A 23,100-nucleotide genomic window follows, 5' to 3' on the forward strand; every position below is an offset into this window, starting at 1 on the left:
TCTCTTCATACTCTCCACACACAAGTCAGAAATACCATCAGAGCCCTTGCATACATACAGCCTGCATATAAAAAAGATGCCTACTCTGTTTTGTGACAGCCCTGTAATGATCTGAAACTAACAAAAGGTTCTCTCGCAAAACACATGCAACACAAGACTTTCAGGATATACGAGAATGCATTCCAATCTTGACCTTCCAAGATCCATAGCACAACCATCTGTCACTCCAAGAAAGATATGGAACATGGAGCCATTGCGCTACAGAATTATTGTTCGGTTTGAACTCCCATTCATTTGCTGGGCCAAGATGACAGAATTTCAGCTGTTAGTCATTTGTGTTTGTCAAAAACAAGGGTTTAACAAACACAGCCTGCAGTACAAGTAAGACAAGATGCAGCACTGTTTTCACGTGTGAAAAATGTTTTTCAGAACATTTTAGTGTTCATTTATCAATTATTTTTCCAAAATATTTGAATGTTTGGATGGTTAATAGTTTTCTATAGTGGCTAATATTCTTAAAGTGTATAAGCAGGTTGTGTTTTGTTTAAGAGGAGCTGGTTGTTAAAGCTGCAGATTTCTTCACATCATATCCACTAATCGGTACAAACTGAAAATCAGTAAATGTGTTTTCTATTAACTCCCACAAAGTTATGTGCTATGAATTGTATTATAAACATAATTACAGTGAATAGTACTGCTCTACATAAGCCTTATTTTGCCTGCAACAATACCTGAAATAAAATGAATTTCTAAAATTTACATCTAAGAGTTATACAGATCTAATTCACACTACACAGGTCTTTTATATATTATTCAAGTATTAAACAGATTTTAAAACATTAATAATTTTTCATTCTTGACTGCCTAACTAAAAAGATAGGTCTAACTAATTCAATATTTTGCTACCACCTAATTGGCTGGGTTGAGCATCAAATTGGCTATGTTTCAATACATTACCATTAGATTAAGCCCTCAGTGATCAAATACACTTTTAAGATAAAGAGATCATAAAACTTGACTAATTTTACTGCAAACATTAAGAGAAGCATCTGTCTGGTGGATATGGAGTGAAAATCTGCACCATATAAGGTTACCAATTGCTTTTTTTTAATTGTATTTTAAAAGCACGCCTGGTACCTAGTAAATAAAGTTAAGGACCTGTTAAGAACTGCAGTGAAGAGTTTGTTCTTTACAGATTGCAGCAAGTCTGAGTTGAGGAAGTTCTGACAGATGCAAAATGTACACCTGTTGCAGGCGCACATACAGCGTAATCGGGCATGGCTGCGAAAACACACAGAAGGACACGAGTTGAAATCTTGCTCATTAAATCAGGCACACACTAGGACTGTGCCAAAACCAAGAGATTTAGGAATAAATTAGTTACATCTGAAAGAGGAAAAGAAAGGTCGGCAGGGGAGGCAAGGGTAAACTAAAGCTGTGCAGAATTCCAGGGCTAGATGTTTTAAGTCAAGATGACACAGTGACAAACGCCTCCTCCAACAAAGATAGAAAATGGAAAACACACATTAATAAAAATGTTTGTTATGTCTGTCTTCAAAACAAAGCATCAGAAAGATTTAATGGAATGCGTCTGCACAGCAATAGATAACACCCTCTTCTCAATCAAAGGAAAGGAAAATTGAAGAAGTCACATTTTCTATCACTCAGTAACAGAACGTATTTTACTTTATAAAGTGACACAAATACCCCATTTTTCCACACTCCTCCACCCCCAACTGATACACATAATTGAAAAGCAGGGAGAAATAAGGGATATTTATAAGACAGAAAAATACTCAATGCCACACTTAGTTGTAAATATCTTAATATTCTAGCACTACCAAATCAACCAAAGTAAAAAACAAAACAGAACTCTTACTGATCTGATTCAAGAGAATCCTTTTTTTAAAAAATCTAGATTTCTGGGTGGACATTACTTCTCTTTAATTTTAAAGCCAATGCCAGCTGTCATACTAGAATCCATCTGTTATTTTATAATATATGTCTAGTTCACCACCATACATAAAGTTCCACCTACCAAATAAAGAGAGATGTAAAGTGAGCTTAGCAACAGAGTGAGATGCTTAGTGAGAAGCAATGTAATCTTAAGTATATTAAATCCGAAGCCTAACAAATATATATATGGGCACCATATAAAATATGTAATAGTTAATAGATTTGTGAAACAAAGATGCAAACATTATTGATTATATGTCCTACATAAACATTATTAACCAATAAAACCTCAGTGCATTTCTAGGGTATTATTGTACACTAAGGAGTGTTATGAATCCTAATTATCTATGGATGTGAATTGCAATAATTGTCAGGTAAGTCAATTTTATTTTTTTATGACTAGATGACAGAAAAATATTACCAAGCAGTACTGGGTCAATCATCTCAATGGTTATTTTCGGGCACACTGTGACTGTGTAATTAGGTGAATATCTAAGACACATTTCTATATACTTAAAATAATTGCCTCAAATATGCTATGATTTTACCACTGTAGTAGAACATGGATTTGCATCTCATTCCTAAAGGTTATAAAATTTGGACAATGTTGAGTCAGTTCATCAAATATTGATAACCACTTGGTATGTAAGAAAACAGACAAATTCTAGAGGTCACGTTCCAAGTTACATGGTATATGACTGTAGTCTGAGTGACCTTCACTCTTAAATTAATCCCTCAGAAAGACACTGCTTATGTTATTGCTCTCAGACTCATGCATCTACTCGATATTATAAGACAGGGGTGTAACACCACCAATAGCCATTCAGAAGCCACCATTAGTGTCCAGAGTTCTATATCTAAACATGGACTCAAAAATGCTGAGTACCTGCAATTCTGTTTGAAGTTAGTGGGAATTGTGGTGCTCAGTACCTTGAAACTCGGGTGCATATGTGTATATGTAATATTATATTTTAATGGCATCACTGGGTACTGTTAAGACATTTTACATTAATAATACATTAATTATATTATTATTATTACTATTATTATATTTATAAAGTCACTACACTAGTAGTTATGACATATGGGAGTCTAGTCTCTTCTGCATATGCTCACAGCTCCCTACTGACAATGATTAACAGCAATGAGTTTGCATGCGCACATGGAGAGAACAGAACTCTCTCTCTATTAGATTAATGGAACCTTCTAAATCATTCATATCACTAACACCTCTCTCTGTTGCTAAATAACTTAAATGAGGCAGAGAGTTCCATCCTCTTGGCTAACAATGGCATGCAGTGTTGTCATGATCCATGCAGTATGAAAACTGTGATGCTCGACTACTTACGGATACATGGCCATTGTTGTGAGTTTCACAAAGATATCCTTACTCGGTACATCAACAGTGTTACAATTAAAGGCTTGTGGCGGAGGCATTTTGTGTTTCTTGCAGAAGTCAGCAGGGGAAATGCTATATTCTTGTTTAATTTCATGTAGGTCTGACTTCGCAGCTACCACTAAGCAAGGTATTCTGCTGTCCATGAAATGTTGCTGCAAATTTAAAGAAAAATATTGAGACAAATATGTGTGGTCATTATTATTGTTTCATGGGGCAACATCAAGCATTCAAAGGCTTAGCTGAGCACAACTCTAGAATTAGAGTGCTCTGCATAGGCAGCTAAACTGTAGCCGGACATTAGGAACACAGAAGCTCCCCAGTTCCTACTGCATTTTTAAATGCATCAGCTGCATATAACCAGCAATCATGCAGGAGGCGTACTTACTTCTGGTGCCCAACTCAGACGGTCAGGAATGCTGATAACTGAAAATGAACATTTGTTTACCCCCTGCTTAACCAGTGTCATGAGATATATCCAAAAGATACAAACCTTAAAAATCCTGGCACAGTATTCAAAGGATTTAGGATTACTGACATCATACACCAAGCAGACAGCATCACATATGGTCTCGGCATCAGTTAGAAATTCAGATTCAGTAACTTCATGTAGCTGAAAAAGGAGGAAAAACGTTTTGCTATTATGAAGTTCATTGCATATCTTTCTCTTTTGTTTTGATTTCTTTATTTTAATTTCCTATTAGATTTATTCAAGCTCAACATAATACAGAGAATGTGCCATAAAGCTAGCATATGACCTGGTACCACCACATCTGCAGGCAACCAAAATACTTTCAGTATAAAGAAATATTTGCTTATGCCCCATAATACCTTATATTCCTATTCAATCTGGTTCTCATCCTAGAGTCAAAAGCACTGAGCAAAGGACTAACAAGAACTTGCAAGACAAAGGGAGCATTCCAAATTACGATGAATGAGAACGACATTAAAACAAATTTTAAAGTGTATTTCCAATCTTCACCGATCTTCACCTGTTGAACACTAATTTGTCTGGCAGAGTATTAATGCCAGTATTTCAAGGATTAATTTAACTATCATCCATCTGGCAGGTTTTCATTTGTAACTAGGTAAATTCCTTATTATATTTCCCACCTCTATTCTGTCTTATGTTGGAAGCTCTCTACATATGCATAACAGGCCTAAAGAAAACACATACATATTCTAGGAATGGACAGGTGTATTTTCTACAGCCTAAATGCAGCAAAAGTCTCTTAATGCATTGAGCGCTGAGCACGTTTAGAAGTAGAGAAAATAAATTTTAGTGATTATTTGGCGATGATGATCAAATCTTACTTTCCTAAAGATTAGAGTACGCCTCTTAGAGCTAATAAGTACTGCCTCTTCTTCCCTTATATTGACCCTTTAATTGTAAGATCAGACTGAATGTAGTCTCTCCCATATTACCAATGCTTACAAAGGTAAGAGAGAATATATTGCAGCCAACTGCTGTTAAGCTGCAGTTAAAGATTGTTGCAACCTAGGGGAACCTAATAGAATGTGACTGACCTATCTTAATATTAAAACATTAGTAGAATTGGATCTATATTTGCATGATGGGAGATTTTAATTCTATGCGTGCATTAGATTTGAGAAGCTGAATGTTTCAAAATTGGGTGTTGTGATAACTAGGATATAACAAAAGATTAGAAACCATGTAACAGGAGTCCAGCTGCATAAGTGCGATTAAGATGCTCTCAAGGGGTTTTTGGTACATTTTAACAGAAGCTGCTAACAAAATATTGCACAATCAATTTTTGGTGTTATATAAACTGAATTTTGCAAGCGGCTGGAAATCTGTAGTTAACACAGTCTGAAAAAAGCACTCATACCCAGAACGCCAGACAGCTAAATCCAAGCATAAAACAATTGCCTCAAGTAAATGTAGCCTTCTGTAAACCAGTTAACACAACCTATTTTAAAATTAATCATATACAGACAAACAACCATGATGTAGCCTTACTAGCAAGTATTTTTCTTGTCCATACACATAGACTGTATTCATCGCATAGTAAGATTTGTGCTCTGCACGTATTTGCCTCTGTCTCTGAAAACACACAGAATTTAAAGGTTAGACAATAATCAACAGCAACTTCCTCCCCCTAAAAATTGTCTTGAAAATAACTGTTCAGGTTCCTACACAGCTGTGCCTGTTTAATATCAGAGAACTACGATGAAATCTTATATTATGAAGACTTCACAGCGTGCTAGTAAACATGTAGCTGAAGTACATTTTGTCACAGTCATGAATTATCAAAGATTAAAATTAAAACTACTAATGTGAAAGGAAATTAAGGCACATTTTGCAATGCAATGTCCTCGATTGTCATATCTGTTCACTTACTTGATAATTTGTAAAATTCTCCAATCCACAATAGGTGTCCCAAACTTTAGTGCTAACAAGTGAGGTTTTAAGGCAGCTACATGCTGTCAGCAGGGTTTTGTTGCCTAAACTTAACTCTCAATACCATTCATTTACAACTCAGGTTAAAAAGAAAATGTTTCTTACCATTAGGTTTCTTCCAAGAAATGCCTGGAGGACTCCACTTTTCCCACAGCCTTTCATCCCAATAACATTACATCTGAACACGTTCCTTTGAGTCTGCTTTTTCTGGAGGTCTATCTTTTTATCTCTAGTTACTTTAAAAAAAATATTTTAAATTCCTACAGTATGAACAGTTAAATTACTTAAATCATATTTGAAACATTTGTAATTAAAATCTTTAACACCCAGTGGCACACACTTTTAAAAAATGTAAGTGAACAAACTGCAAACTAATTCAATAGGAACTGAGCCAGTCTTTTCATATGATGGTGTCTTTTATAAAAAGTCAATCTTTCACATGTATTCTTTTTTACTTTTATAAACAAACTAGAATTCTTTCCAGGATATTATTCCTTTTCAAAATATGTCTGTGTTCTAAGCAGAAAGGAGGAACAAAGACCACACAGGACATGTCATTTAAACTCAATTTACTGCTTGGCAATTGGGTGGGTGAAACTGATCTTTTAAAATAAGCTCCCAAACTGTATTAACAACATTTGAGATAATTACCTGTAATTGCTGATGCTTGAGACTCTTGCTCTGTCAGTATTGAATACCCTAAATAACCCAAGTACTCCAGGCAGCGCTGTACATCTAAATATGTAGTTAGTCTAAGAGAAAAAAAGAGGAAAAAAATCCCCAGTCATTCCTAAATTGCCAACATGCACCATTCCAGATTTCTATTAAAAGTATTCGTGTTCTATGTATCACATCTGGCAAGAGCAAAGTATTCTGGAGCCATACAGTAATGAGAACTCAAATGTTTGAAAGTTAAATGGCTCTAGTTTTGTTAATATAATGTACCCATTATACTATGAAGGCAGTCCCTGCTAAGATCTAACCATTCATACTGACAACCTGTACAATGCTTTCCACATCACAGAATGAATGTGATCATGTGAAGTCTTAATGTAAGGCCACTGTAAGATCCTAATGTAATTCCTGAATCAACAGCAGCACGTAATGTGCTATACTTACGTCCACTGAGAAAGAAACCCCTGGTACGTTATCCATCCCCTTTCATTTGTACAAACAGTGTTGTTGACATCAGGTCCCCATGGTATATAAGAGAAGACTTTGAATAAATCTTTGAGTTCATCAGGGCTCAAAGCACAATCTCGATCCTGGAAATATGCATATAGTTGTACATCAGATACAAATAATACAGATGTAGTTCACATGTATTCTCATCAAAATGTACTTGCAAATGTAAAGTATTGCTTGCCTGGGATTGAATAGCAAGTTCAGGCACTCATTCCATAAGCGGTCCGGTTCCTTGATAAACTGGAATTGGAAGTGAATTTAAGGGATGCCTTCCCCTAAAGAAGTGGGGGAAGCTGAAAAGACAATCCCATTTCCCCAGCACTTAATACTCATATGTGGAAGGGTGTTGGAGCCCAGTTATGGGCTGGGACTAGGTGTGGAAGATGGGAGGCTGACAGCAGCCTTCTGCCAGGTGGAAATGATTAAGGAAGGTATCATGACCTGCACTGTACAAGTTATTGCTAGATAGTTCCTAGCTTAGTTAATAAAGTTGTGGCCTAAATAAACCACATCCCTTGTATCCTGTCTTTCTATCCACATGTTTGGGACAATAGGTACTTGGATATGAAACTTTTCTTCTCTAGGTCACATGTTTGAATTCAACTTGGGTCACTAGGAATAAAAAATTATGTTAAGCATTTACTTATGATAGGTGAATAATCAGTTTTTTAAAGAAGGATTCTCAGGCCTTGTACATACTAGAAAGGGTAATTATACCAGCAGCTTATACTAGCATACACGTGCGTCTGCTGGTAAAACTTATACCAGTTTTCTGAACAAAATAAGGTATATCTAGCTATCTAGACAAAAGCACTTTTTCGTCAGTGTTACTGCATCTACACTGGGCTTTTGCTGGTATAAAAGTATTGTTTAAAAGAAAAAATTGCACCCCTATATGACAAAAGTTTCTAGTGGCAGAACAGGCCACACAAGAAAGGGCCACAACTGTTCCTTTAAATTAAGAATCTAAGTACATAAAATAAATGTAAATATAATTTCATAACACTGTAAGAACACTTTTCCTGGTTTAGGAATATCACTGATCAATGCAACTTTTAATACAGTAGCAGAATCAGACCCTGCAGAGAGGAGAGCTATTTTGTTGACTCAACCAGTCAGGAGTCAATACCCACACAGAACTGCAGCCACATTGTAATCAGTGCTGGCCATTCCACTCCAAGAGCAGAGGGGAGCCTGATCTTGGCCCCAGAAAACTAGGAGAAGAAACAGGGAAGTCCTACTGGAAACCCTAGGAATTGCCAAGCTTCAGCAGAAAGACTGAGTTTTATTCAGTTGTTACTTGAGCTAACAAAGCCTAGCCCCAGGAAAGAGATAAATTTACAGCATGTATAAGCCTTATATGGAGTAGGGTACTAATGTTACTTGCTCACATAATAATTCAAACACAAGGGAAATGGCTCTCGCAATAGAAATTACTGATTTAGTTTCCGGTGCCATAGTAAAGATATTGGCTCATAATTTTTTCTTTGAGTTTGAAAAATAAAATAGATTCAGTTTCATAAACTTCAATCCAATCTTAATAAAAGGTAAAAAAAATTCCTTGACATTCGGGGTTGATTTTGTTGCACCAATCAAGACAAGGAGTTAAGATTCAAAGAGCAATTCTGAACATTGTACAAACACCACGTAAGTCAGACTAAAATCTTACCAAATCATGCTTATCAAAAATGCTTTGGAGAAACAAATATGCATGGTGATTCAATTCTGTTGTGCAGTCAGGAGGAGTTTTTAGCCTGTTTATTAAAAAAAGGACCAAAAATTAGTCACATCATAAATAATGTAATTCTTCCAAGAAATAAATATGAAAAAGCACCTAGTGTTTTTGTTTTTGCCATCAGCTTCTTTTCTGTTTCACAGAGAGAACACAGAAAGCATTGTCTACTAGGAGCTCTAAAATCATCTATAATATAAGGCACTTTCAGATACAACAGGAATATCAGCAGCATTCTATGAAAGAGAGAAGGGTCGGATTGTCTAAAGAAAATAAGGGAATTAGACACCTAAGGGAATTAAGATCCTCTGAAAATCTCATCCTAAAGGAGTTAAATGCCATAAAAGGGGCTGGACAGTTTTATAACTATCCCCTTGTAACTATGCATTGAAAGAGCACACTAAGCAGTCAGGGCTATTGGCTGGCTTGTAGAAAAAGATGTCTCTCTCCTTTAAGGGCTAGACAGCCAGAGAGTGACTTGCTCCTGCAGCTTCAGACCAGGTCAGCTGACCCATTCCCTCGGGTGACCAGAAGAGAGGGGAGACTCTTTAGAACTATGCAGGTGCAGGAAAAGTCCTCTTTTACCTGGACCAGCTGGAGCAGCACCCAACCTCTCACCAATGGCTGTAGTTAAATACCAGCTTTTGTCATTACACTAGTTGCTTTCTCAGGGGGCTGGGAAGGAATTTTTCCCTCACCACCAGATTGGCCAAGGCAAGGTGGGGTTTTTCCCCTCTTCCCCACAGCAGGTAGGGGGCTTAGTTAGGGCGAACATGAAACGAGGGATAGGCTATCATGTTGCAACTCATTATGTAAGTGTGGGGCAGATGTGCACTGCAGGTACTCCCTAAGGAAGGGATATGGTAATCAGATAAAGAAGATGGGTACAGAATTTAAAGGAGGTGTTCTTTAAAGAAGTGGAAGGAGCCAACCCCCCTCCTTTAAAGCCCTCCTTTAACTGTCACTCAAGGTGGGGTGGCGAGGTCCCAGTAGCAAGTGGCCTGGGGACCAGGATCAGTGAAGGGAAGAGCAGATAGCAGCCTCCTCCTTCCCCCAGGTTCATGTAAACTATGACGGAATTACCTGCGCGGCACACTTTTATCTGCTGGGTACTCCCTTGACAGTTAGGAATGAAGTAGTGGCCTAATTAAACGACACTCACTATCTCCTGTCCTTCTTCCGGCATAGCTGGACAAAGGATAATTAAATCCCAGGTTCTGATCACAAACTGATTGTAATGTTCAGAGAAGGAATTTCTTCTGCCATCTGACTCCTATGGCACAACTGGCTTTATGAGAGATGAGAGTTTGCCTTCCTCTTAAAAGTAAGGTATAGGTCTCTGCCAGGGCCAGCAATCTGGAGTGAAATGAACAGTGTCTTATCTAGTATCACAAATCCTATGTCCCTGCGCTCTCCATACGCAACCCACCGTGAAACTAGGTGACGCTGTGTAATATAAGTTTAGACATTTCTACTAACACACTGAAAGTGGGAATGCCTTTATCCTTTCACTCTGTCTACATAAAGGGGAATTATCTTCTCAAAGAGCCTGATCCAACGCCCAAGGAAGGAATTGGAATGAACTTCCATGGGCATTGGATTAGGCCTTTAGTGCACATGCATAACTGAAGTGACATACATCAAGAGATTATTATATACCATATACCTAATAATGTGTGCATGTAAATGTAAATATTACTGACAAGGTGGGAGGCTGTGTTTGTATAGTGTGCAGCTGATTTAGCAATCCAAAGTCATGAAACATACATTCCATGTAAAATTAACAGCTGAAACATACGGAGGAAACAAATACTCTGGTGTGAGCTCTAGGTCATCATCATATCCAAAACGGCGTAACACAGTCCAAGTTGTTTCATGTCTTCCTCGCTGAATAAAAAGGGTGTGTAGAAAAAGAAAACCTGAAATTAAATGATAATTCTTAAGACTTCGAAGGCTTTGAAACACTTAGTATTTACATTTTGAGGGGTTTTTTTAAACTGAGTGAATATAAAACAAAAAATACAAACATAAAAGCACAATATAGATAGAATATATAAAATCTGAATGAATGACATTTTTTGTACTTTCAATTTATACACGTGTAATACTTCTGTAACTGTTTCCTAAGTTTTAGCACCAGCATTTTATTACAAGGCTTTAATTTGTATCTAAGTTTTTATATAGTCTCCATTAAACATATAAAAAATGACAATCTTGGATGGTAGTTTCATGGAAACATGTATTAGTTTTCCTATGCCAAGATTTGAGGATAATTGTTTAAGTACTTTCCACGTCTTACTGAAAATGGAGATTATTCCTCCAGTTCAATCTACACATGATTTTTTAAGGCTGTGTCTTGATTAGGCTTTTCCCCTCTACAATTTCTCACTTTTGCTTTCACAGTTGCAGCTCCCACATGTAGTAGAAAAGATTTTGCCTTTAATTTTTACCACCTGCTCTGAACAGGTCCACCTAACAGTCGTTAAAATGCTAGTAAGAACCAATACCTTATCTACACTAGTGCTCCCTCCGGCGAAATCAACCAAATAGCCTACTCTAAATGAAAACTATAGAATTGCCCAAGAGAAAATTTCTTTGAATCAGCACTTAATTCAGACAATTTGGTCTCTTAAGCATTCTCCACTGGAACACCATTTCCTTCCCCCCCCCACTATTCCTCAGTTTATCACCTTCAGAAACCATGCCACAGCCACATTATGACCAGCTCTTGTGGCCAAGGGAGCAAGAAACTGCAATCATATTTCAATCACTTTTTCCTGTTTTAACAGATTACACATAGACTTTTATCTTGTATCAACTTTAAATGTCTCTCTTGAAACAATACCTACCTTTTAATGTTAATCCATTATCAGCAACACCATCACTTAGATTTTTTCTGACAACATTCTTTACATCTTCCAATGCTTGAGGTGCTAGTGGCGTATTAAAACAAATTCTCTAACAAACAATGAAAAAACATATTAGAAATACTGAATATTAAACTAATCATACAGAATGTCCTGCTCAAAGTACAGCATTAAAAGCGATGTTAATTTAATGGTAGGGGCAATCCAAGCAAACTCTAAATTAAAGCAGAGCAGGCAGTACAGTTCCTTGCTTGTTGGTACTGCTTCCATGTAAGAGCAGACCAGGCCAGGGCATCTGTTACTTGCCTCAATTTCCAAGAATGCTAATCACAGCCCCCTAAAGAGGAACAGATGTTTAAAGAAACTGAAATGCAGTATAGGGGACCCTCAGGACTGTATTTAAACCGGCATTAAATAGTAGAAGAGGGAAATGTAGAAAACCCCTTTTTAGTTTTTCAAGAAAAGTGTTGCAGTTTTCATATTTAAATTGACAAACGCAGGGTATTCAATTGAATTACAATCTCAGCAATAGCTAGCCACACGTCAGGTTTGAGGAGGAGTTTTAAAACAGCATTTCATTTCTTTGCTCTAATATTTAAGGTAAAACAGTTCATTATCAGAAATGTTAGGCCTGACTTTCGTCTCACTTATTTTACTCCAGCATCATTCCAATGACTTCAGTGGAGTAACTCCTGATTTTTTACCAGCATGCGAGAAGAATGAGGCCCAGTATCTCTTACGGGCAAAAAAAATACAAAGATGATTTATATAGGGCAATATTTAGCATTACCCAATGGGGGTGTGCAAAAAGACTTCCGTCATCTCCTACGCAGAACTAAAAGTACAATCCTACTGGAAACACTGAAGATGGTAATAGCTTCCCCAGGGGAACATGGCCTATGGCCTATTCCTAAATCCACCTCAGCAGGAAGAATAGTACATAGTGCACCTATCTGTTATGTGGTACAGTGCCCAGTGAACTGGCTCCCCTGGAACTCAATGAGAAATTCTGGTCAAGTCAGCAGTCCTCTCCAGTCCCCAAGGGCAGTGCCTTCAAAGGCACAATCTAGCCAGTGAGCAGTTTAACTATTAAAAACCAGGAGTGGGTGTCTGAAGGCTACTAGTCACCTCAACTTGTTTTGATAGCATTTTAGAGCTGAACTACCAGACAATAGGTATGGGGTAAAGGGGTGGGGTAGAGGGGGTGATAAAAAAATAATAGGGACCTACTTGAAAGAAGTTGAGCTCTGCATCACTGAGGGTGCCATCATTATCCTGATCAGAGATTCTGAAGATGCGAGTGAGAGCTTTTATACAGGCAGGTTTCATCTACAGATCAAGAGAGAAATTATGACCTGCTTTCATGGGGAAAAATTATTTTTTCTGGCTTGAACGTGAAAATAATCATACTAACATCACAAGAGAGCACTACATAGAATTCAAATAGATATTGGCAATGTAATGTTTGTTTTGTTTTAGATTTTTGAAATGGGCATCCAGAAAATTATTAAATATAAGAAAAAACAAAACCCAGCCCCAGTAAATTTATATTCAGAAAAAGATTACAGAAAAGTAATTTTTGATATTACTTCCTTAAATTCAATTATATAAAATCTTGAATCTATCTTTGCCAGCTGAAAAATCCAAAAGTATCCAAAAATACAAACATAAAAAAAAACCGTTCTCTGTATTTGTTGGTTTTTCGTGATGTAAGAAGATTTTAGAAACTAATTTGTTGACACAAATTTGAAGAAAATAATTTACCTAGCCTTTCCTAATATACATTGAGGTGCATAAAACCGGTGGTTTTCAACCTGTGGTCTGCGAACCCCTGGGGGTCTGCAGACTACGACTAAGGGGTCCACGAAAGGTTGTCACTACCACAGAACAGTGGTTGTCAACCTGGGCTCCGCAGACTATGTCTAAGATTTCCAAAGGAGTCCACGCTTCCATTCAAAATGTTTGGGGGTCCACAAATGGAAAAAGGTTAGAAAACTAGCTATGGCTGTTACTAGAACATTAGAAAAAACAGGCTCTCATGTTTCTGAAGCTCTCTTGTCAAAGTTTCACAACAGTGCTCTGAAAGAATTCTGCTTTCCATTACACTGGACTAAATCTGGAGTAACTACCCTGCAGAAAATAGAGTTACTTAGAATTTATATCTATGTTAATGGAGAACAGAATCATTTGACATAATTGTACAACTCTGACCTAATGAAATGTGAAAAATCAATTTGCAATTGTTTGTACATGTATTTAATTGGGAAGTAAAAATGAACATTCTGCAATGTTTTCTCTTCAGGACTTGGTAAAAGTCACGGCTCTGATTAACGTGACAGACCATAGGCGTAATGCAGCTGGCACATGATGATCGACACTTAGACAGAAATAATCAAACAAGAAAAAAAATCCACTGAAGCGAAAGTAGCATTAAAAACCCCAAGTAAAACAAATATTTGACTATTTTAACTTAACTGTCTTCTGAAAAGGATTTGACAAAACTTAGTTAATTACTTTTACATACATATGTTGGTTTAAACACAGATAAAGTACCTCTTTTTCTTCTGGACAATAGAGAGGCCCTGTAGGGTGTAGAACAGCTTTCTGTGCATAATAGAATAGCTCAGATATATTCTTCAAGTTTTTGGCTGAACACTGAAAAAGAAATCTTTACGTTAGTTGGTTAACTGTTTTGAATATTTAACTGCTTCTTTGGGTGTCTAAATGGAAGCTGAACTCTTGGAAATCTGGCCGCAATTGTGGGTGCTGCGCTCTTTTAAAAAAAATCGAGGCCCACGTGTTTGCAGAGACTAGCTGAATGGGTCTCCAGGGTCAGTTGCAGCCTGTTGGCACTACTGGGATACAAACAATATGTAGCAATTTTGAATTGCTACATCACTATTATAATCTAAAAAGCTAACATATAAACTTGACAGCAATGTGGTAGTTGTTATTCATTCAGAATGGATTCCAAAATTCAGGAGCATACCTCTACACAAGTTTCTATCGCTGTGTATTGGTTCATAATGGGAAGGATGGTTTCCATACTGCTATATTCCACTAGATCAGATTTGTTTCCAACCAATATAAGAGGAAGTCTGAAAACATAAGATTCATCAGAGGAGATTAACAATGAAAGGGGGCTGAAAATATCTATTTTATTTGGAAACTTACTCTACTCCGGAGGAAGCAAACAATTTGCATTTCTGTTATTTCTATGAATAACTAGACACCCATAGTAAATAGCAGGAACAAAAATAAATTAGCAGTTTTAGATTTATTTCATAATAGTGTCAAACAAATTATGACTAGCACTAAATTTACAAAGTGCTCTACTTGTTTTTGATTTTTGAAAAAGTTAAACAGTGACTAGTTACTTATAAAGCTTCCATTATACACAGTAACACAGAAAATTTCATATGGCTATTTTGTAGGCATTCCTGCACATGCACAGTGTACTACGCTTGCAAAGATCTGAAAGCTGGTCCACTAGGTAAAAATAATCATTGTCTACACTTCACTTTAAGAAATCCCCAAGTAGGTCATGGTGACTCAGAAAGAGCAGACATGGACAACATCCCCATGAAATATTTTTTCCTGAGGGTTTTATTTTAAAAATAACTAAACGAGAAATTCACACACAGGAAGGAGGGTCTGTCTTAAGCCAACCAAAGGCAGGAAGTTCAGAATGCAAACTGTATCTTCTATGCTTAGCCTGTCACAGAACTTCCTTCAAAGCTCTGCTTTAATTTCTCAGCTTCCGACATTTCATAGATCTGTACAAAATTTAAAATATCTAGAGCCTGAAGACATCAGAAGCCTGCCCATGAAGGCAGCATTGTGATTAGGCCCTGGACTCTCTCTGAGTTTAACTGGTATCAGGGGAAAACTAGTGCAGGCCATTATAGCAGAAAAAGTAGAATGGCATTCCCATAAATGGCGCAAGCCATCAATGAAATTTTTAAGCCACTTGCTAGTTGAAAATATCTGTAAAAATGTGCGTAATAAGGATACTTCAGACTAACTTCACATCTGTCTTTTTTGGCCAAACAAGACCCTCAATGTTATTGAACAACCCCCATCACCTTAGCGTTTGGGTCTATTTCATGTTTCTTCCTCCCTCTCAGTACATACCTGCTATCTTTGTCTGTTCTTTCACTAATGAGAGGAATCCATCTGCTTGTTACCTAAAGCAACAAATCAATGTTTATCAAGAAAATGTACACTTAGGCTAATATGACTGAATTGCAGACAATGAACTTGGGAATGGCTGGTCCTGGTCTTTTGCTTTCTGGGCTTATTGTGAGTTGGAAGGAGCACCACATTTGGCCAGAAGGGAGTAGGAATAAAAAAAAGGAAAAGCATAAAGTGATTGATAGCAACCTCCCCAGATGACTGTTGCATGGCATCAACAGGCTGAGAAGGGAATTTTATCCAGTACTCTGTTTGGGAGAATGGCACATCCACAGGAAACCCTGAGGTGTCAGTGTTAAACAGGGGAAACAGACAGATTTACGGGAACCCCCAGGAAAAGAGTAGCATTGGTAGACTATACACCATGTAATATTTTCCAGGGAGATTTTATGCACTTTAAATACTCAAGAACAAAGTTTTCACTGTCCCTTCAGGTACCCATTCAGAGGAGATACTTCTTAAACAGCAGCTAGATACCATAAAAGGTGTTTTCATCATACCTTGTCAATAGAATTCTTGTTGTTAACAGCATATACTATGCAAATTACATTAGCCTAAAACGAAAAAGAGAAACCATTGAATCCTGACTGTGTGGATTCCCTAGAACAGCAAACGGTTAAAAAAACATACCTAGCAACATCACAACAAAAGAGTAAAAATGCCTCGTTGGCCAGTGTTTATGTCCCTGGCTTGCTCATAAAATTTAGTGTCTGACTGATGGAGAGAGCAGAGAAATGAAAGATATTAAGAAGCACCCAAATCAGTTTTCTGCAGAGCTACATTCCAGGTCTATGGTGGCATATACTTCTGAGCTATCTATATTTGAGCTGCCACAGATACCAACCGCTAATCAAGAACCAAAATGATCTATTTTCCTTGTTCCCAAAGCTACAGGACTTGAGTTTGGCTACCCACCAAGGACAGGACATGAAAACACTGCTTATATACAGATTATACAAAGGGTGCACTTGAGATGCTCAGAAAGCATTGAGGGCAGGACATGAAGGATTCTTAGTAACTCCACAAACACCCCACTGCAGCAGTTCACTCTTAAGGGTACTGCTACAGATTGATAGGAAAAAGTTAACAGGATTTTTCAGGCCTTGGGATCATTTTACTGCAAATGCTGTCAGTCCCTTGCCTGACTGACTAAAACAAAGCTGGTTTCTCCCTTTCCACCACCCAAGTAGGAACATGAGCCCAAATTGCCAAAAGGGGAGGAATATTGTGCTGAGGGCTGCCATCTTCTCTGGCCCTGCTAGCAGGTGGGAAAGGTGAAACTGACCATTTGCAATGGTTATGCAGGGAGCAGAGCATCTTATGTAATTGTTTGTATGTAAGGTTGCTGTGACAAACAGCTTTAAAAAGAGGATGGGAGAAGTGTTGAGAGAGGAAGAACAGGAGGGCTCTTTCCCAGGATTTCTAGACAGAATCCCTTTAGAGTGAAAAACTTTTTTAAAAAATTGTTATAAACAGCAGAGGAAAATCAAGGAGCAGAAGCTGCCTTATTAGATTCTAGCTAATCCCAAATTGTCACTTACCTGTGATATTTCATGGTGAAGCTGCTCATCACTTTGCTCTGCTTCTGCAAGCAACAGGAAAAAACATCGTTGCTATTCTATACCTTCATGAACTAAACCAGAGGCTATTTTACAGTACTCAGTCAGGGTACAGCCATTATGTGAACGGCCCTTTTGGTTTTTAATCACTTTTCAGCAAAGTCTATGAAACAAAAATGTGCTTTTTCAATTCAAAGGCAGTGAAATTAATATCCTTGCTACCAGGCTGGAACTGACATTTGCACACAGATTTCCAGTATGAACTTCAAAGCTGAATAATTGCACTGGCAACACAGGTTTCCTCTGGAATGCATCCTGGATTGGGTCGCCTACATTTTCTACCATCCCCTTCTGGGGATGCTAAACTGATGCTGTTATTCTATACTGTGTCATGTTTTATGCTGGACATTTACATTATAATTCAGGATAACATCAAAAAGGATGGAAATATAAAATGATTGTAAAAAAAAGTCACAAAAAAGGAAACTTCAGAAGTGCTGCTGGCAGAGTTTTGGAATAATTACTAGAAAGTGATCTCCTCCTTTATCACAACCTCAAGGAAGTGTTTGCTACTGACATAAAAGTAGGACCCAGTCTTCAGTTAGGGAAAAGACTAACTATACGGCCACTACTGTCCACAATACAAGACAAACCTGAAACAAGGTGGTAGTAAGATCTTTAGTTAATGTAGTAATTTAAAAATCACATATCTATCATAGGAATTGGCTGGTGTAAACTGTAGAATTACCTCAAGCATTCCTAAATAATTGAGACTAAAAGGGAAAAGACTCCGATATTTGACTTACTCTGATTTTTAAACCATACAAGCCTAGGTATGTATCAACAGTAGTGGACACATAACATTAAAATTAAGACTGACACACAAACTGACAAAAAAGGTCAACTCCATCCCTGTGCAGTCAAAACAGATGAAAATTGTATTGATGCAGCCGGGCTCGCAGTCCCCACCTTTGAATGTTTGAAGGAGTTTCATCGGGGGCTTTTGACTTTGGAACTGCTTTCTATATTGTTCTAGCAAAGTCTGAATTTGTTGACCTTTGAGGCATAGCATAAAGCTTAACGGGTGACTTGAGTTTCTGCTGGGCAATGGTAGGATATATTTATGCCTTTTATTTGATTTCAGTCCTCAGCCTATTTGGCATGCATCAGATGAGATGGAAACATTTTTTTTAAAATGAAAAGAAGAATAAAGAAATTCACAGAAGTTTCAGCTATGTTGTCACCACATCTGGTTGTGCCAAGATAGCACAGTACATAAAATATGTAAAAGTTACCTAAATTTTTAGTGACTTCTTCACTAAACAGGATGAGAGCAGTTTTGGACCTCCCTGAATGTAGATGCCTGGTGCCTGATCCTGCAAACACTTACTACCATGATCTGGGTTCAGTGGAGTTTGCAGGACCAGGATCAAGTCCTGTAGGGCTGCCTCAACACTGACCCTCAAAAACGACGTTAAAATAATGTTAATTTCATTTCCAGCTCCTGGGAGAAAGTCATATAGCCATGTGAACTAAAGAACCACTACCTGAATAATCCACTATGTGCGTTGGCACTCTTTCAGGGGTGACATCTGCTGGGATGGTGATTTCTTCTGCACGTGGAGGAACCTGGATTTGTCAATAAACAGTAAGAAGGAAAGACCTCTATAAAAATAGTTAATAAAGCATGTAAACAAACATCTAATGATGGTTTTAAAAAAGGGCATAGATACATTTCTCCATGGATTAGGGAGCTTTAAATAGAAGTGATTATTAATTTCATTAGATTTTTCAGCAAAATTTTTTGTTTTCTTTTTGTTATTTAAAGCCTTTGCCACTTTGTTATACTGTATTTGCTGTGTAAGGAATGTCAAGTCCAAGCACTGCTGTGCCAGAGTATCATTGTTATTGAAAGACTTGAAATGACGGCTTTAGTAAATCTCAGACTCAAAATATTAGAAGCAGCATTATTCCAAGGCACCCTACAGATAAACTGCTGTTTGAATTCTAAATCATTGAAAAGTAATTCAGTTATACCCTATTTAACAATGAAGCCTTATGCTTAAATAGATCATTTAAGTAATAAAATTCTGTAGAATGGCTACATTTTTGGTTTTTTGTTTATTTCAACTCTTAGTACCAATATCTCCACATTCGTTTCCAAGGACACTACACTACAACTAGTCATAATGGGTAAGTCTACACTGCAAAACACACCCCCTCAACTGGCCTGGTCCCAGAGCTTGAACCCGAATGTCTACACTGCAATTTTATATCCCCACAACCCAAGCCAGCTGACACAGGCCAGCCCTGGGTGTTTTATTGCAGCTCCCGGCCCTGTTTGCAGCTGCAGCTCAGCCACCGGCCCTTATTCTTGGCTCCAGGCCTCCAGACCCAGTCCCAGCTCTCAGCTCCCCAGCCTCTGCTCCCAGCCACAGCTCCATTACCAACCTCCGCCACAGACCGGCACAGGGGGGTGTGAGAGAAAAGTTTGGGAACCACTGCTCTAAGGGTTCGAATCCACATCAAAAAGAGACCCATGGCAGCAATTCTCAGGGCCCAGGTCAACTGACTCAGGCTTGCAGGGCTCGCACTGCAGAGCTAAAGATAGTGTAGACCAAAGGTCCCCAAACTGTGGGGCGCGCACCCGTTAAGGGGGCATGAAGTAACCTTTGAGGGAGTGCAGCAGGCTAGACCAGCCCACACAGTGGCAGAGAGGAAGCACCACCCAGTCCTGCTTTGCCCCCATCTTCATTCCAGCCCCGCTCCCCACTCCTGGCTGGCCCCAGCTCCCAGCCCTGGCTCCATTCACAACCCCGGCCCCAGAGCTGCAGCTCCAGCCCCCCACTGTGGCTCTTGGGGGGCGTCCTCAAAAGTTTGAGCCTGGACACAGAGACACTCCCTGCTTGCTGGGTTTCAGAGCTCAAGCTACAGCCTGTGCCCAAACCTCTACTGTTGTTTTTAGCCCCACAGCGTGAGAACCGCAAGCCAGAGTCACTTGACCAGGGCTCTGAGACTCCCTGCCACAGGTTTGTTTGGGGTTTTGGGGCCTTTGTAGACATGAAGATTAAAAGTGCTGCCAAAAATCTCATTTTAATTTTTCTGTTCTTTTTGCACAAATGACATATAAGGCCTGATCCTGCTCCTATTGAAGGAAATGGCAAAACTCCCACTGACCTGAGTGAAGCAGACTGGGCCCATGAAAACCATTCATCTTCTCCAAGGTAGGGGAAACTTATCTAATAGTGATGACATACAATATATAAAGCTCTCTCTCCACACAGTCACAATACATGACAGGCTCTTTTCTTTTATAGGTTCCGCTAAATATTAAATCTACAGAAGTCTAGAGGGAGCTCAAAAATGATACTCATGAAAATTAGTGCTTTGAAAAATTTTGTACATCAACCATGACAAGTAATTTATTCCCCAAATAACCGAATAGTACCAATTGAGATTCAGGAACATGGTAAAAATAATAAATCATTCTTTTATAGCACTTTTCATCCACAGATTGCAAAGCAGGTCAGTCTCATCACCCCCATTTTACAGATGGGGAAGCTCAGGCACAGAGCGGTGCAGTGACCTGTCCAAGGCCACCCAGCAGGCCACTGGTAGAACTGGGAACAGACTCCATGTCTCCTGAGTCCCAGTCCGGCGCTCCACCTGCTATCCACACTGCCTACCTAATAACGCAACATGAAGGTATAACATCAATTTTAAGTCTCCAGGAAATTCACACAACTGCTCTGACTTTTTGCTTGGCAAATCTGTCCTTCCATATCTTTCTATTCTTTTAACAAGCCTGACTGCTCAAAGAATGGCCCTGTGTAAAGCCGAAGACCACAGTCATATCTTTACCAAGAATGATTATGGTAGCATGAAATAAGACTACCCCAATGACACATCCACATAGTTCTGATCTGCATTACAAATGCATGCATGATTCCAGCAAGTCCTTCTGCAGAGTTATATATGATACAATTAGGTCTGAAATTATCTTTGCTGTTTTCAGCAATCAGATTGCTGTGCTGAGTGTAGATGAAATTTCCCTTTGAAAAGGTATTTGTTGAAGTGGACTCTACTGTATCAAGAGAAAAAGGTTGTGAAGCCCTGAAATTCATTCAGAGGGGTCACCATATTATCAGACCAAACGGTACATCTGAACAGTTTTGGAACAATGGCAAGAAACCCCAAGAATGACATCAGTAATGTAGTATTTTAAACCATTTACAGCCTTGTTCTTGAACTTCAGACACATACTGCCTTACATCAGGAAATAAGACACTGCAGTTTTAAAGAGTGGAATGCTCATGGTATACGAGGCCAGCTTCAAGTCCCACATTCCAAACTTTAACATTCACTTACATAGATAAACTATCTTATCCGTCTCAAGAAAAAGAATACAGCGAGCGTGAACAATAAGACACTACAAGTTTTATTGTCTGCTGCCTTTTTCAAAGGAACAGCCAGGTAAATGTTTTAGTGTAATCCAGTCCATAATCAATTAAATAAAACCCAGCCATTTGTATGTTTTTCTGAAAAAGGTTTTGCCATGATTAGCATCAACAGTGTTATAAAAACATGTTTAAAAAAATAACACAATGCAAAGTCTTTCTTAGTTACAGATACTGACTAACTACTACTGCAAGGGCTATACTACTTGACAAGTTTTGAATTCTTCACCTTTATTTATATAATTAGGTGCACACTTTTTTTTTTTTTTTTTTTTTTTTTTTTACAAGTAATGCCTTTTTGCAGAAAGATTACCTCCTTCTCTTTCTTCCATACCTCTTCATATATTATTCTCTACTGTTGACCTATGTTATTTTCTGACTGTTTTTAAAGGACTAACACTTCAGGACTACATGGATCAAGAAGAATAAGTGTGAGTTCACTCTTCCAGAGAAGCCAGTTCATTTTATCACCTTTTTAAATACTTTAACAAGAAAAGCGCTATATTTAAAAAAAAAAAATCCACTGATAGATTTAAAATTACAAATTCACTAACTTTAACTTACATGCACATTTTTGTGAATGGATAAGTAGCTTTTCTAGCAGAGAAGCACAATTTAGAGGACAAATAGGGATGTCCTACCTCTTCTGGAAATTCTTCACTGACAAGAGACATAATGAGTGATGTCTTTCCAACTCTGGCTGTGAAGAAAAAAATAATAGAATTAGTAGAATATTTGTTTTAACCTTCTGCTACACTGAATAGTTACAGTTCTATTTTAAGATGGGAAGTATTTTATAAACATTTTACAACTCTCAATATTAAAAATGTAACAAAAGCTTCTCTCATAATAAAATCTAAAAGTGGGTCCTCAGCTCCTTCACAGGGTTGCTTTAAGGACTTTTCTGGTAAAGAAATGTAGGTCAGTTTCCTATGTGTTTTCAATTACACACACCTAAACTTTTCAGCTAAGGGAACAAAACATCAAATCTTACTTGCCTTGTCCAGCCTTACATGATTAAGATGAGCAGGATTTAGCCTTAAGTTACTACAATATGTAGCACCTCTGAAAATATTTAGGAGTGCATACAGAACATTTATTTTAACACCAGCATTCAGAAAGGAAAGGGATGAAAAGAATTAAAGTAGCAAGAAAGTGATATCTGTATTAAAAAAGATGAAAGGATAGGGATGACTGCAATAAAACCAGGCTGGACAGTGAAGAATATACTACAGGGAGCAAACATTTATGGGCAGCACTTTCTGCATCTAATTTGGATTGTAAACTCCATGAAGATCGGACTTTATTTTTTCCTATGTTTGCCAAAACGCT

General features: G+C 38.0%; 1 protein-coding gene across 5 annotated transcripts in view; it reads right to left on the bottom strand.

Annotated features, from left to right (window-relative positions):
* RHOT1 (ras homolog family member T1) overlaps positions 1-23,100 on the bottom strand; it is a 39,847-nt gene that overhangs the window by 7,869 nt on the left and 8,878 nt on the right. For 2 of the 5 annotated variants that reach the window (XM_067547384.1, XM_067547380.1), the window contains exons 2-19: positions 22,410-22,468; positions 18,859-18,940; positions 17,294-17,337; positions 16,253-16,306; positions 15,693-15,745; positions 14,548-14,656; positions 14,112-14,213; positions 12,789-12,887; positions 11,541-11,649; positions 10,490-10,610; positions 8,629-8,713; positions 6,894-7,039; positions 6,426-6,526; positions 5,880-6,010; positions 5,334-5,417; positions 3,846-3,965; positions 3,305-3,507; positions 1,159-1,281 (exon numbers count right to left, since the gene is read on the bottom strand). In XM_067547384.1, coding sequence (XP_067403485.1) covers positions 1,159-1,281; positions 3,305-3,507; positions 3,846-3,965; positions 5,334-5,417; positions 5,880-6,010; positions 6,426-6,526; positions 6,894-7,039; positions 8,629-8,713; positions 10,490-10,610; positions 11,541-11,649; positions 12,789-12,887; positions 14,112-14,213; positions 14,548-14,656; positions 15,693-15,745; positions 16,253-16,306; positions 17,294-17,337; positions 18,859-18,940; positions 22,410-22,468 — 1,825 coding nt within the window. Of the gene's footprint in view, positions 1-1,158; positions 1,282-3,304; positions 3,508-3,845; positions 3,966-5,333; positions 5,418-5,879; positions 6,011-6,425; positions 6,527-6,893; positions 7,040-8,628; positions 8,714-10,489; positions 10,611-11,540; positions 11,650-12,788; positions 12,888-14,111; positions 14,214-14,547; positions 14,657-15,692; positions 15,746-16,252; positions 16,307-17,293; positions 17,338-18,858; positions 18,941-20,488; positions 20,562-22,332; positions 22,469-23,100 lie in introns of those variants that run through there. The other 3 variants (XM_067547381.1, XM_067547385.1, XM_067547386.1) reach the window with 3 other exon arrangements.

The sequence above is a fragment of the Emydura macquarii genome, unplaced genomic scaffold, assembly GCF_026122565.2.
Source record: "Emydura macquarii macquarii isolate MOO-44397 ecotype Brisbane River unplaced genomic scaffold, CSIRO-AGI_Emac_v2 contig_1230, whole genome shotgun sequence".
NCBI lineage: Eukaryota > Metazoa > Chordata > Testudines > Chelidae > Emydura > Emydura macquarii.